The sequence below is a fragment of the Choloepus didactylus genome (genome assembly GCF_015220235.1).
Source record: "Choloepus didactylus isolate mChoDid1 chromosome X unlocalized genomic scaffold, mChoDid1.pri SUPER_X_unloc1, whole genome shotgun sequence".
NCBI classification, from domain to species: Eukaryota; Metazoa; Chordata; class Mammalia; order Pilosa; family Megalonychidae; genus Choloepus; species Choloepus didactylus.
This window is the reverse complement of record NW_023637621.1, coordinates 1,147,018-1,163,622: the sequence shown is the minus strand read 5'-3', so window position 1 is coordinate 1,163,622 and position 16,605 is coordinate 1,147,018. Positions and strand designations below refer to the sequence as shown.

General features: G+C 43.8%; 1 protein-coding gene across 1 annotated transcript in view; it reads left to right on the top strand.

The window, feature by feature from the left end:
* DHRSX (dehydrogenase/reductase X-linked) overlaps positions 1-16,605 on the top strand; it is a 393,706-nt gene that overhangs the window by 157,218 nt on the left and 219,883 nt on the right. The window contains exon 4 of the mRNA XM_037824590.1: positions 644-745. Coding sequence (XP_037680518.1) covers positions 644-745 — 102 coding nt within the window. The remainder of the gene's footprint in view (positions 1-643; positions 746-16,605) is intronic.

Below are 16,605 nucleotides of genomic sequence, written 5' to 3'. Positions count from 1 at the left end.
AGGGTGTGGCAAATCAGGGGTCATCTTAGGGTGTGCTTTTTTAAACAATCTTAAAGTCTTTTATTAAATTCAATCAGAGGTATACAGTTTTATGCAATCAAAAGACTATCGAGTCTTTTATAGAGTCATTTAGAGAATGCACAAGTATGTGATGGTACTGTGAACAATTGATTATACACTGTGGATGATTGTAGGGTATGTGCATATATCTCAGTGAAACTGTATTAAAAAACAAACAAAAAAAAAGACTATATACATAAGTGAAAAGTTAAATCTATGACAAATCATATCCGTACCAACTTTCTGAATTTGCAAAATGAATAGCAAGCAGTTTCCTTTGTATCAAGTGAGTTTGGCCAATGAGTGAAAAATGCATCATTCCTTTTGATTTCCCATGGAATGCCTGTAGTGCATTTCTAGTGGTAAAGAGCATGTCAAACGAGAGAGCTACAGAGACTTATAGCAGAAGCACCGAGGAAAACAAATGATGTGTATATCCGCACATTGTGCTTTTCTCATTTTTTTGAAAAATCCCGATGCTACTTTCTAGGGAGGATAGAATTCGGCCCATTGGAAAATGACCTCAGCCCCTGTGGCATGTGCTTCGATTGGAAGATAACTGGGCGTTCTTTTCTTTCCCCAGTGGAGTTCCTGTTTTGCGACTTGGCTTCCATGAGATCCATCCATGAGTTTGTGCAGCAGTTCAGAGAGAAGAACATCTCCCTGCATGTTCTCGTCAACAATGGTACGTTCTGGTGAAATCTCTGCAAAACACAGAGGTTGGTTCTCATGTGAATGTAACGTGAGAGGCAGCCTCTGGGAATCAGCCTTCCCACCGACACGTGTGAATGCATGTGCTGTCTGTCGCCGCTGCTCCATTTCGTTGATGGGTTTGGCTTTTGCTAGGACCATACTCAATTTTAAAACATGAATTATGTATGCAATTTAGAAATGGTCTTACTCTTAATCCCAGCCCCATGGGTGGGAAGCCACTGTAAATAGGACCTCTTGAGATGTGGTTTTAGTCCAGGTGTGGCTCCTAGTCCAGAATACCAGAGTCCTTTATAAGCAGAAGAAATTCAGACATAGAGAAAAGCCACAGGAAGGAGCCAGAAGCCAGAAGTCAACAGAACCCAAAAGAGAAAGGAGAGGATGTAGCCGTGTGATGAGATAGCCAAGGAACCCAAGGAATGTGGGCATCCCAAAACACAACCAACCCTGGGAGGAAACAAGCCTTCCAGCCTCTAAACCAAGGCAGTAAATTTGTTTTGTTAAACCAGCCCATTTTGGGGTATTTGCTGTGGCAGCTAGGAAACTAGGACAATTTTTGGTACTCGAAGGTGGTGTGCTGCATTAAAAATACCTAAAAATATATAAACAGCTTTGGAATTGGGTAATACGTAAAGTCTGGAAGAATTGTGAGCTGTTTGGTAAAAAAGACCTAGTTTGCTTTGAAGAGACTGTTGGCAGAAATATGGATGCTAAATATATTTCCATGGAGGCCTTAGATGAAAATAAGGAATGCATTATTGGAAACTGGGGGAAAAGTGATTCCTGTTATAAAGTGGCAGAGAACTTGGTGAAATTAAGTTCTGATGTTGGATGGAAGGCAGAACTTGTAACAAATGAATTTGCATATTCCACTGAGGAGATTTCGAAGCTAAATGTGGAAGGTGCAGCCTGGCTTCTCCTTGCAGCTCATAGTGCAATGAGAGAGCAAAGAGATAAACAGAACATTGAATGGTTAAGCACAAAGAAACCAGCAATTGATGATTTCTAAAATTCTCAGGCCACCCAGGTAGCATGCTCAGAGATTAGGGTCAGAAGTGGCTCTATCACAGAAAACAGGCTCCGTGTGAGGGTTTAACCAAACAACCCTTTGCTAAAGAGGCTTTAACTAAACGTGGATCCGGCAGCCACATTGGTGGACGTTGGGATTGGAGATGCAGGTGTCCAGGAAGGATCTGTTGGAAATTCTGCTCTCAGATGCTTTGGACCTACGTGAACTGCACTCAGAGCCAGCAGGCTTTTGCAAAATTTGTCAGGGCTGAAAGGGACAGAAAAGGGGTGAAGCGAAGGAAAAACGACTTCAGGGGCACAATCGTGGAAGCTGACATCTGGACCAAAAAGATCTCCTCAAGCCAAGAGAGTGGGCTCACCTGTGTGTGTGGAAAGGGCAGATCCATCTGGCATTGAGACAGGACCAGGACCCTGCCTGGATGTTCCGGGAGAGTTTGGCTGCTCCTCCAGTGCTTAGAGAGGGTGTGTCCCAGGCCCCAACATTTGGGGACAGCATGGCCATCAGGCAAAGGTTTAGAAACGGTGGGGCTGCCGCTCCATCAGGCATGGAGGACAAAGAAAGAAGCCACAGATGCTCTCAGACCTTGAGATTTCAGGGAATTAGATGCTGGGTTTGGGACTTGCATGGGGCCTGTGACCCCTGTTTTCTTTGCAATGTGTCCCTTCTGGTTTGGGAATGTTTATCCTATGCCTGTCCCACACTTGTTCATGCTGAGAACCTACAAGCCAGAGAAACAGCTTCTGGATGCTGCAGTTGGGTGGAAAGTTGGAGGGGCAAACTCTGCTTGACCAGGGAGAGACCCAGTCAGGACTGCGAATGGGTGCATCACCAGCCCAGTGTGCTGGAGGCTCAGGCCCAATTCACTCTGATTTAGAGGAAGTAAAAAGATTTCCCATTTATCACACCCCTTGGATTATGGACCACGATTCATCCTTGCTATGTGCAAGTGGTTGGAAGTCAAGAAGGCTAAGGGGTGTGTTGGACTCCCTGACTACAGGACTTCTCAGGGATGAATGTAGCAATGCATATCATCAGTGCCCAAGGGGAGAGCAGAGGGGCTGTGGAGATTCCCAAACTATTTGCCCAGGACCCCACCCCTGCCCGCTGTTACCCAGCCACATGCATCAGATCTCATCAAAACAGCCCCCAGCTACTCTCCTCCATGATGACTTCCACGGTACATTAGAGACTAGATGTTTTACTTTTCTTTGCTTTTTTATTTTTTAACTAAATTCAGTTTTATTGAAATATATTCACATACCATACAGTTATCCATGGTGTACAATCAGCTGTTCACAGTACCCTCATATAGTTGTGCATTCATCACTACAATTTATTTCTGAACATTTTCCTTACATCAGTAAGAATCAGAATAAGAATAAAAAATAAGAGTAAAAAAGAACACCCAAACCATCCCCCCCATCCCACCCTATTTTTCATTTAGTTTTTGTCCCCATTTTTCTACTCATCCATCCATACACTAGATAAAGGGGGTGTGATCCACAAGGCTTTCACAATCACAGTGTCACCCCTTGTAATATACATTGTTATACAGTCGTCTTCAGGAGTCCAGACTACTGGGTTGGAGTTCGATAGTTTCAGGTATTTACTTCTAGCTATTCCAATACATTAAAACCTAAGAGGTGTTACCTATATAGTGCGTAAGAATGTCCACCAGAGTGACCTCTTGACTCCATTTGAAATCTCTCAGCCACTAAAACTTTATTTCGTTTCATTTCACATCCTCCTTTTGGTCAAGAAGATGTTCTCAATCCCACGATGCTGGGTCCAGATTCATCCCCAGGAGTCATATCCTGCATGGCCAGGGAGATTTACACCCCTGGGAGTTTTCTTTGCTTTTTAATGATTAAAGAGAGCTATCGAGGTTTTAACAATGTTAAGTATTTCAGGCATGAAATATTATTGCATTTACTAGCGTGATGAAAATAGAAACAGACTGCCTTTTCCTGGCTGTTGGGGAAAGCTCGTGAGTGAAGCTGATGATTTATCAAACCCAAGAAAAATCAATAGGAGACCTCCCGGAGAGCTGGCTCAGTATTTATAGTTTATTCATGTCAAAATTATACTTATCTTGTTTGCCATCCCCAGTCCTGAAAATTGATAGATTTTTAATAACTGCACAGGATTTATGTTTTATCCTTGTAGGACTTCTTCCTATAATTGTAATGGATTGGTTTTCTAAGATAAGCAATTACTACAAATTATGTTTCCTACCAAAAAAAAATCACAGTTAAGGCTGAGAAACAATGAAATCTGCCTGGCCAGGTCCACCCCAAATCCAGTTTTCAGGACAGTTCTTCATTTATTTATCAACAAGTCAACACAGAGCCCTGAGGATATCCATAAGTATTCAGAGCACATTTCCGGAGGAGAAAGCCCGTGATGGGATTTTCCATCAATAGAAGACTCCTGTGCAATTGAGCAAATCCTAACACCAATTCGGTACCTATTTCTTGATAAACAGACACCAGAGCCATCTTCTTATGCCTGGATGTGGTATTTCCCATGCCAGGTAAAATAGGATCAGCAGTTGTCAACCGTTTCCCTCCTAGCATTTATTGGAACTGATAAATTAATGCTCATGCATTTTTTCAATGGATTATTGGATCTGAATAACACTTACTATTAATGCTTTCTCTTTAGTTCTGTCCCAGTAAGCAAAATGATCCCTCCCCCCCCTTTCTCCCCCTCTCTCCCGTTTCCTTCTCTCCCCCCTCCCTCTCTCCTCTCTCTCTCTCTCCCTCTCCCTCTATCTTTCTCTCCCCTGTATACCACTTTTCTGTTGTGCAATTGAGTTTCCCTGACACTCACTGTGTCTGATTTAAACAGAAGGTACTTGGATGTTCCTTTTGGGGTGGGTGTTTGTGGCTCCATTTGACCTCAAATACTCGTTCCACTGTGGATTGTTCATGTCAAAGAATGAAGCTAGATTTTCAGGATGCTCATTCTGTCCCTTTCCTTGGGCACTTCCATTCTTCCAAATCTGCTCGAGAGCTTCCTGGAAGAGGATTAAAGAAACCCAGCTGCTTTCCCATGACCCACGTGTTCCAGAAGCATTTGACCTTGCAGCTCTAGAAGTAGTTGCATGTCCGTGAAACCACCTGGTCCGAAAGCTCCTTGATCATGCGTTTTGGAGGTGCCAGCAGAGGCTGCTTCTGTCTGAGATATTTCTAGCTTAAAAAGAAACTCAGCAGAGAGGGATTTCAGATGAAGAGGTGGGACATGGTGCTTTTCTAGGGCAGTGAACTATTCTGTTTGATACTGTAATGGTGGATGTAAAACATTGCTCATTTGCCAAAACCCCCCAAACTGTGCAATGCCGAAAGGGAGCCCTCACTTACTAGATAGACTTAGTTGGTAATAATGTATCAATATTGTTGCATCCATTGTTACAAATGTACCACACCAATGGAAGGTGTTAATCATAGGGGAAATATGTGCTGGGGTGGGGGATAGAAGGAAATGCTCTGTACTTTCTGTGCAATTTTTCTGTAGACCTAAAACTGTTTTAAAAATAAAGTTTATTGTGGATGCGTAATCCCTGGATTTGGGGTGTTCTAGCTTGGGGTCTCTGTGTGGTTGGAGGCAAGTGTCTGCTGAGGCAGGTGCAGGTGGCTCCCCCTTGTGGCTGGAAGTTGGTACTGCCCCTTGGCTGGGCTCCGCCGGGACAGTTTTAACCAGACGTCTTATTTGTAGCCTGTATGGAAGCAGCTCCCAGGGTGAGCATCCCAAAAACACCAACCAGAGCAGCACAGCCTTTTCAGACTGAGCCTTGGAACCCCTAAGCAATGACCCTGTCACTGAGTTCTACCAATTACAAGCAAGTCAGCGGGTCCAGCCAAGAATCAGTGGAGGCAACCTGGATGCCATCCCCAAGGAAAGGAGGGTCAAGAGAATTTGCAGATGTGTTTGCCATCTGCCTCAAGTTGGGGTTCATGCCAAGCCAGTCTGATCTAAGCCCGAGTTCCTGATGAGCTTGTCTCTCCCAAGCAGGGGGGCTCCTCTAACTTGGAATCGATCGTACTTTAGACATGGACTGAACTTCCATTCTCTAGCTTCTTTGCACCAAATTAGAGAATCATGAAAACAGAATTTCCAGGGAGATCTTTCCACCATTCAAGGTGCCGAATGTCACGTCCATGGGAAGCATGGCGCCTAAGGTGAATGCCACTGCTCTTGGTGGAGGTGTTTAATTATCTGGATTTTAGTGACTGCAAATATCTGTAAATGCACATTTTGTTGAATGCCTAGTCCAGCCATGTTTTGTTTTTCAAATTCCTATTGGCCCTCTCCCTATTGTCCCAGTCGAGCGATATTTTACAGTCATGAACTCTGGGGATAAGTTCTCAATACCTTGGATGATTTATGAGAGAGTTGAGTATTAAGGGAGGAGATAAGTGCTAGAAAGTGTGTAGGCTCTACTCTAGGCTCACCCCTCACCTCTCTTTCCATTTCTGCCTCTGGATCCCCGTGGTATGGGTCACTGTTCCTCGGCCATGATTCTCTGTGGACAAACAATAAACCGCCATCGAGTTTTACCTTGTACATATTTACCACCTAATGCAGTCAAAGCTCTCTGGTGCTGTGCAGTTTGCAACCTGAATCAGGCACTTCCTTGGCCTCCAAACCTCACAGCTGGTAAAACTGCATTGGAGCCAGGCACGTGTGGGGTGATGAAACCCACTAGGTAAGTCCTGCAGTTGGTCTGGGCATCCAGGGGCCCTGTGGTTGGCCTGTGCACCCGAGGGCCCCACAGTTGCTCTGGGCATCCAGGGGTCCTGCGGTTGGCCTATGCACCCAGGGGCCACATGGTTGGCCTGTGTGTCCAGGGGCTGTGCGGTTGGCCTGTGCATCCATGAGCCCTGCAGTTGGCCTGTGCATCCAGGGGCAACATGGTTGGCCTGTGTGTCCAGGGGCCACATGGTTGTCCTGTGTGTCTGGGGGCTGTGCGGTGGCCTGTGCACCCAGGGGCTGTGTGGTTGACCTGTGCATTCAGGGGCTGTGCAGTTTCAGGGGCCATGTGGTCGGCCTGTGCACCCGGGGGCCACATGGTTGGCCTGTGCCTCTGGGGGGGTCCTGTGTTTGGTCTGTGCATCCAGGACGCATACAGTCTACCTCAAAAACCTGTTGATATATACATACACACATGTACAAAAACACATGTATCCATATACAGATACAAACCCATGTGTCTACAAATGCATGCATAAATACCTATATATAAAATACACAAACTTATAAAATACATATTCATATATAAACATATGCACATGGAAATGCATGTAGAAACACATACATTTATAAATACAAATGCATGTACATACTAAATGAGTACAGGCACACTTCATTTTATTGCACTTCACTTTACTGCACTTTGCAGATATTGCATTTTTACAAATTGGAGGTTTGTGGCAGCCCTGCATTGAGCAAGTCTGTCGGTGTCATTTCTCCAACAGCATACGCTCGCTTCCTGTCTCTACAGCACATTTGAATTAAGGTATGCACATTGCTTTTTTAGATATAATGCTCTTGCACACTTAATAGACTACAGTATAGTGTAGAAAGACCTTTCCAAATGTCAGGGAAGGAGCCCAAAGCCTGACATTATCCAGGGAGATAATGAACCCCTGATGAAAGCAAGACATAAATGCATCGTCCAGTACCTGCTTTTTCAAGGGGGGAACCCCCAAAAAAGCCGGAGCCGATGACAGGCAGTATCCACGTGCAAGGAAAGAGGGACGTGTGAAAATTCTACATGTTTCTGGGAGATAACAAAGCATTATTCTCTCAGTTCTGAGCTGGTGGGTTTGTTCCAAGGACATGTTAAAGTTTGGGAAGTGTAAATCCAGTTGGGCTCGGTCCTCCTTTGGCTCCAGCACTGCGCCCCCTGCCATTCGCTGATCTGCTCACAGGCTCTCTAGTGTTTGCAGCTTTCCTGCACCAGCCCTGTGGATGTATTAGCTCCAAAATGCAAAGTTTAACTGTCAGCTGCAGGCTGTCAATAGCCTTTGCCCTCATCTTCTCCTGCTCAGACAACAAATCTTGCTGGGCTCTGATGGAGGACAGAGCAGACTCTGGTCATGCACAGGTTATGAAGGTTTGCAAGGAGGCAATTCAGCCCATTTTGGCACAGAAAGAAATTAGTACATGTTTGGTGGGAGCAGGGAAACTTCAGAAGCATGCAGTGTGTGACTTGGAAGGAACTTTCCTTCTAGTGCAGAGATTCCCAAACCCATGTCATCATCCATCCCCGGGGGAATTTCCTGTAAATGAAGATTCTTGGCTCTGACCCCTGGGTGCTGGGACCCTCCTCTGTTGTGTCTCCTGGGGCATTCCGCTTATTTAAAAAAAATTCCCTGAGAGTATTTGCTGATCAGAGAGGTTTAGGAATGCTGCACTCAAAACTATTTTCTAGCTTTAAGATATGTGTATATCGTATTCAAATGAAATTATCCCTTGCAGCTCAATGTTTGCGGATTCACCTCCTAGCTAAAATGTACCTGTAAACCCCAAATCAGTACTCGTGGTACTCTCACAGCCACTTGCAGACACACACAGGGCAGTGAAAAATTTGAATTGCCCAATGCACATGCTTCCAGCTGACATGGGACAAAGCGACTCTCTGCTTTCTTATCGCAGCTCTCGTGCAGTGAGCAAGTGTCCTTTTCTCTGTTCAGTTAGTGCCTCACTGTTCTTGTTTTTGTGCTTTTCGTGGGTGGGTTCACTGTTTAAAACGTCCCCCAAGTGCAGTGCTGAAGTGCCGTCCGGGGTTCCCACGAGCGAGGTGGCTGGGATGTACTTTTCAGGGAAGTTCACCCAGCTTCCTCCAGGCGTGAGTTCCAGTGCTGTCAGCAGCGAGTTCAATGCTGTTGAGTCAACGATACACAGGACATAAGGCACCGAACAGAAATTCACATAAGGCATGGTCATGCGTGGATCCGAGGACAAAATGTGAGTGCAGGCCACAGGAAGCTGTGTTTCCACAGAAACAGTGGTTTATTATTCAGTAATTCAGGGTTCATGGTGACATTATAGAACATGGTACTGTGAATTCTGAGAGTTGCCCGCATCTGTGTGTATATATACATATATATGCACTCAGAGATATATACCTACAATAAATATATGCATATAAATGTGTGGATATACTTATATTCAGACTTATATGTGTTCTGTGTACATATATATGCACTCAGAGATACAAGCATATAATAAATATATGCATATAATAAATACATGCATATAAATGTGTGGATATACTGATTTTCAGACATATACATGTGTGTGTATATATATGCACTCAGAGATATATGCATATATTAAATATATGCATATAAATGTGTGGATATACTTGTATTCAAACATGTAAATGTGTGCATGTATATATGTACTCAGATATATATACATATAATAAATAATGAATATAAATATGTGTATATACTTGTATTCAGACATATATGTGTGTGTATATATACACTCACAGATATATACATATAATAAATATATGCATATAAATGTGTGTAAATACTTATATTCAGATATATACATGTATGTATATATATGCACTCAGAGATACAAGCGTATAATAAATATATGTATATTAATGTGTGGATATACTTATATTCAGACTTATATGTGTTCTGTATACATATATATGTACTCACAGATACATACATGCAATAAATATATGCATATAACTGTGTGTAAATACTTATATTCAGATATATACATGTGTATATATATGCAATCAGAGATATATAATAAATATGTGCATATAAATGTGTGGATATACTCACATTCACTTATATGTGTGTGTATATATAATAATGATATGAACACAGGCACACACTTTTAAAATGGAACATTTCAGATCTATTCATCCACCATGAAGTGTGCTTTCGAGCACCTCCTATGACCTGTTGCAGAGATGCAAACTGCACATGCAGCCGAGAGCCAGATAAACTCCAGCCGCGGGCCCCGGAGCCACGTTGGGGCGTCTACACTGGGACGGGTCCCCGGCATGGTCACCCCAGGACCTTCACCCCAACCCCCAGATGCCTTTGAGGACTTGGCTGTCCATGTGGTTTGAACCCCAGTTCCTGACCCAGGTGCTGACGGACCCCATGGGGTCACCAGCAAATGGATGTCCCAGCAGTGAAGTGTCCCTTGCATTGATGGTTGAGGAAGGCAGGTGAGAAGTCCCACCTGGAGCTCCCAAGCCAGGGTGAGGGGTTTGCATGCCCTCTCAGCCTGCCGTGACCTCAAGCCCTGCTGCTGAATGGTCTTCATAGATGAAGCTGTCCTGTTGCACGTGCATTCTGCAAAGACCACTGTGGCATGGACCCTGCGTTTGAGGGGGGCAAGCATGGAGCATTGAGGGGTTCTGGGGAGACTTTCATCAGGCAGGTGGAGAGGTCGATGGGCTGAAGGGCAGGGTGATAAGGGCAGAGAATCTGGGCTTTTGGGATGGAAGGAGCAGACAAGTGTATGGACAGCCGCCAATCCATGGTTCCCAAAGTGCAGAGGGGAGACAGAGAGAAATGCTGGAGCTGGGTCTGGGGGCAGAAGCTGGTGAGTCCAGACATAGACTGGTTCGAGGACCCTGTGGAAGCTTCTAGCATCCAGTTGCTAAATGAATCTGGACCACAGGAAAATGATGTAGCAGTTACTCAGTTCTTGGATTAGGATGGAGAGCTTGGAGACGTTATGTTGAGTGGAATAAGCCAGACACAAAAGGACAAATATGTATGAGCTCAGTGATAAGAAATAATTAGAATAAGCAGGGTTGTAGGGTCAGAAGCTAGAATACAGGTTATTGGAGGCTGGGGTAGGGGTTAAGAACAGGGAGTTAATGTTTAAATTGTACAGAGTTTCATGGAAAAGTTTTGGTCACGGATGGTGATATTTGTAGCACAACATTGTGAATATAATTAAAGTGCTGAATTATATATTTGAATGTGGCTAAAAGGGGGACATTTTACATTGTATATACTAGAATAAAAATTTCTGAAAAAAAAAACCATAAGACTGTACAACGCAAACAGTGAACCCTAATATAAACTATGGACTATTAACAATAACAATATTATTTCATCAGTTATAACAAATGTACGACACTCATGCAAGGTTTTAATAATTGGAGGGAGGGAATATAGGAACTTCAACAAAAAATAGTTTAAAAATTCACTGACTGTCCAAATCAGATTGGGAATTTTTGCCGTATCGCCTGAGTTCTGAATTCTGGCTTATTTGTCCAAATTGAGAATTTGTTTTAATTATGCAAACAGATTATCTCCATTTTGCTTTGCACCGAAAGATGTATCCTTATGCAATCTCTAGTTCCCAGGAGCACCTACGGGGATCCTTGAAAAGGTTTTATTTTTCTGATGGTTACTGGTGGTCCACTGAGCCTCTGGAGCCCCTTCTCCTGTGTGCTCCTAATGAATCAATTCAAATGTTCTTTGTTGGGTAAATGATGGTAAGAGCACGTGAGCAAAGCCCACGGCTCCTCTGAGTGGCTCTCCAAGCCCTGCCAATCAGATTCCATGATTGTGACTTTTTATCTCATTTCCTACAAAATGCTCAGCACGAGTGTGTTGCCTGAAACAAATTCGCAGCCCTCTAACCTCCCATCGGGGACTCATTGCATTGTTTTAGTCGTAAGGTGATGTCAGCAGATGCAAAGCTCATTTCTCCAGATCTACACAGCGGCAAACACTCCTGGCTTTTGCACCCACCCAGGGCAGAACTGGGAGGTCCTCAAAAGAAACTTTCTTCCTGCTGGGGAGAACAGCTCTGCCAAGGACTAGCTTTCTGGTTCTGAGCTCAGGGAGGCAAAGAAGTCAACCAATGCCCAGAAAATTTGGCCAATTCCGAAAGCTGCTGTACAAAACAGAGGCTGGGAACTCTGCTTTGGTTGTTACTGTGAATCAAACAAGCCTGGTGCTTCCGGTATATTTGTGTGTTTAGGCACACTCCCAAAATTCTCCATCCATCATTTATTGTTTGGAAGGGAAAAGATCACCCTTTCAAAAAATTTAGCTCAAAAATCTAGAATGGCACATTTTTAACTCACAGGAGATGTGCTTGGAATGTACACCAGAGCTCCCAGCTTCCATCAGTGCTTTGACTCTTTATGGTTTTGACCTTTGGATCCATGCTAATTGGTTCCAATTTGCTTAGAAATATAATAACTTCTGATTTCCAAATGGAAAATGAGGCCAGAAAGCCTTTGTCTTTATGGTATGGATGTCGGGTCCAGGATTTCCTTCAATCATTCCTTCCCATTCACAATTTTCTTCAACTCTGGTTTTGAACCTCAACACATATCCATCAATAAAGAATGGACTTGAGTCAGCATAAGCAAACTTATAAATTTAAATATTACAAGTAAAAAGAAATGAAAAAATAAGTTTCCAGCATGGAAAGCAGACTAATTTTATGAAACATGGTATTGAACTAAAACTAATTTATGAGCATTTTTTTATCACTTCCCCACATTTTATCACAGTATAAAACTCCTGACATGTCATGAACTGATGTTTGGGTAGGCAGTTTAGATTTATCTTCCTGTTGAAATTCTGGATGAAGTGGCTGCATGTCCTGGTTTCCAAAAATCCCTTCCTGATTCAGTAATTGTTCTATGACAACTGTTGACCAAACTAATTTTTATGCCACTGGGAAAACCTTAAGGTAGAATTTCAAAAATAAATAAATAGGAGCCCAAATACAGGAAAAACAATGACAAGGAAAGGTTGGGGGTAGAAGATATTAATTTAGGGATCTTGTTCGTGTGCCACAAAATGGAAAATTCCAAACTGTGACATTGAATTTCAAATCTACTTCCCTTTATGCTGTTTTATAAAGAGCATAAAAGTAAATCTACCTCCTCTGAAAAGTCACATGACAGACTGGGTAACATCTGTAGCTTTCAGTTAGGTAGAATTTGGCTATGAGCTCTAAAAAAAGGCACCATTTTTTCCATCCTTAGTTTCCATTAGGTTAACGGAATATTTACTCATTCTCATTCAGTCAACATGTGAACCAAATCAACCAGAGCTCTGTGTTATTCCCCCAAATTTGTCAGGGGAGGCCAAGTTATGCTGTGTAATGGGTGAACTATGTCCCCACTAAAGACATATTCAAGCCCTGACTTCCAGCCCATGAACGTGATCTTATTTGGAAATAGGGTCTTTGAAGATGGGCTTAGTTAAGATGAAGCCAACTGGGTTAGGGTGGGGTTTGATTCAAAAGGACTGCTTGCCTTATGAGAAGGGGAAAATTGGGTTCATTCCACCAGATTCAGGGAAGATAGCCATGTGAACCAGAAATAGACGTGGAGATGGCACCACAAGCCAAGAATCCCAAGGATTTCCAGCCACTGCCAGAAGCCAGGAGAGAAGCCTGGAGCAGAATCTTCCCTACAGCCTTTGGGGGGAACAGCCCTGCCAACACCTCTAATTCAGACTTCCAGCCTCCAGAACTGCAAGGCAATGAATGCCTGTTGTTTTAAGCTGCCCAGTTTGGAGAATTTTGTTTTGGCAGCCCTAGAAAACCCAGACATGCTGCAACTCCAGAATCTCAGAACTGTTTATCTGCTCCAGGCGGTGACACGGGGATCCAAGCAGACGAAGGCTGCGTTGTCCGAAACGTCGCCCCCTTTGGTCAACATGGGACAGAGAAGAGCCTGGAGAGTTGCATGTGGCTTCACACCTGTCACTTCTGCTCATATGCATTGAACCAGAGTGACACACTTGCCCTGCAAGGCATGCTGGGAAATGGGGGAACCAGTGTGGGGGGCTGGGCACAGCTCTCTGTGCCCCAAACTGTCAGCTCTCAGACCCCTGACCCCACTTGCATACCAAAACAAGTACAAATTCCAAACATCCTGGGAGATATCTGATTACTCTACATCAATCAAGGGGTAATATCCATACTACAACCTTAACTGCATGTTCACACCCACAGCAAGCTGTGGTGGAGTGTGGGTCCAAATAAGGGGACTGAATAAGTTCCTGATGCACATTCCAGATTAGAGCAGAGTCTTGGCTCTACCCCAAGAATAGCTCTAAGCAAGGAAAGATAAAATAAATAAAATCAAGCAAGGCTGGTTTCTATCGACACTGAGAATAGCTCTGAGCAAGGACATATAAAATAAATAAATTTGAGCAAGACTGGTTTCTATCAACCTTGAGAAAAGCTCTAAGTGAGGAAACATGAAATAAATAAAATTGAGCAAGGCTGGTTTCTAATGGACTGGTCAGTGTAACTCAGGAAGAAGTCCAGTGTCTTCCTACAAAACTCTGCCTTGGTTTGGTCCCCTGCTCTGTCACAGTTTCCATGAGGCTGGCCAAGGGGCTGGACAAAGGGCTGTGAGAGCAGTGGAAATCCAGACAACCAGTGTTTGCAAAGTTGCAGGGGGAAGTGAGGGAGTGCCATGTGTCATCAGCCAAATGAAATGATGACTGCTCTTTTTCTCTGAGGAATTGAGGATAAAGGGGCTCCTAATTGGAAGAGGGCATTCTGGGGACACATGGTCCAGAACACAGAAAGGAAACTGAACCCCGGGAGCAGCTCCATCACACATGTGCTTCCTGCCACATGTATACTTGCAAGTGGCACACATCCCATAAAATCCAATTTCCTTGAGTGTGGGAGGGACCTGTAACTTTGTAGAGATGTCATTCCATGATGATGTTACTAATCAGTTGACTTTGACTTCATCAAAAGGAAGAGAACAGGAGAAAATATTTGGAAACTGTATATTTGATAAGGGTTTAATATCCAGAATATACAAAGAACTCCTACAAGTCAACAAGAAAAAGATAAACATCTCAATTAAGAAAAGGGCCAAGGACTTGAACAGGCATTTCTCCAAAGATAGACAAATGACCAATTAGCACATGAAATGTGCTCAACATCGTTAGCCACTAGGGAAATGCAAGTCAAAACCATAACAAGATACCATTTCACATCCACTAGAAGGAATGACTATGTTTAAAAAATGGAAAAGAACAAATGTTAGCAAGGAAGTTCCAAAATAGGAACCCTGTGTGGTTTTTGCGGGAATGTGAAATGGTGCAGTTTCTGTGGAAGACAGTTTGGCAGTTCCTCAAAAAGCTAAGTATAGAGCTACCAAATGACCCAGCAACCCCACTGCTAAGTATATACTTAAAAGAATTGAAAACAGGGACTTGAAGAGATACCTGTACACCAGTGTTCATAGCACAATAGCCAAAAGGTGGAAGCAACCCAAATGTCCATTAACAGATGAATGGATAAACAAAATGTGGAATATACATACAATGAAATATTATTCAGCCATAAAAAGGAATAAATTCCTGATACATGGGGCAACATGGATGAATCTTGAAGACATCATGCTAACTGAAATAAGCCAGACACAAAAGGACAAATTCTATATTTCCACTTACATGAAATAACTAGAATATACAAATTTATAGAGACAGAAAGTAGATTATGGGTTACCAGGGGTGGGGGTAGGGGGAAATTGGGAATTAATTTTTTGTGAGCACAAAGTTTCAGTTTAGGGTGATGAAAAAGTTTAGTAATGGATGGTGGTGGTGGTAGCACAACATTGCAAATGCAGTTAACACTGCTGAACTGTAAACTTGGAAGTGGTTAAAATGGGTAATTCTGTATTGTTTAGATGTTACCACAATAAATTTTTTTTTTAAAAAGGCAAGGATATCCTGGGTGGGTCTGACCTAATCAGGGGAACCCTTTCAAAGAATGTGATGGCATCACAGAGATGCTTCCCCACTAGGCTCAAAGAGGGAACAAGCTTCCATGTTGCAAGAGGGACTTTGGAGGAGATCATGGGACAAGGACCCGAGCTTAACTCGAGGAGCTGAGGGATACCCCAAGCCAACAGTCAGCTAGAAAGTGGGTATCTCAGACCTACCACCCCATGCAACTGAATTCTTTCAATAAGAATGAGTCTGGAGGGTAACCCTGAGCTTCAGATGAGATTGCAACTCTGGCTAATTCTTTGCATCCTTGTGAGACCCTGAATAGAAAACCCAGCTACATCCTGCCTGCATTCCCAACCCACAGACACTGGGAGATGACACATTTAGGTTGTGGTAGCTTGTTACACAGCATAGCTAACTGATACATCAGCTAAGCATCGGCAGAGCTGAGGTGGAGAAGGACAGAGAGGATGGAGAGGATGGCTGGGAGTCCATCTCTCAGGGTTCATGCAGACTTGGGTCAGCATCTGAGACGATGTCCTGAGAAGCTTATTGGGCAGGACCACAACTGTGGGTCAAATCTGCCAGGTCACAGCCACACACAACTCCAGGGCATTGGGATCAGCAGTGCATCCCCCTCCAAAGCCCTGGTGGAGACACGTCTAAGCCTTGGAGAAAGTGCCCACTCGGTCAAGTTGGAGCTGAGCCAGCCACTTCTTTGGGCTTCTGCTGAGTGAAATAGGCAGTGCTGATCAAAATCACCGTGGCAGGAGGCTGTGGAATAAAAAAAGCAGGTCTATACTCATGAGGATGTGGTCAGGTAAAGAGGTCTCCATCAGGACTCACTGGGCAGGGTCCATGCATCCAGACAACCTCACCTGAGGACAGTCCCAAGTGAGCAAGGAGGAGGAGGTGTAGCAGGGGCAGAGGAAGAAGCAGCAGCTCATGTCCAGGAGACAACTGCTCTCCTGCCCTGGGAGAACCATTGTTGCTGGGGAACCTTGAGCCTTCTACCTCTTGGTGTGTCTGCTCTCTGCACCAGCAGTTCTGAAGCATTTTCCAATGCCTGGA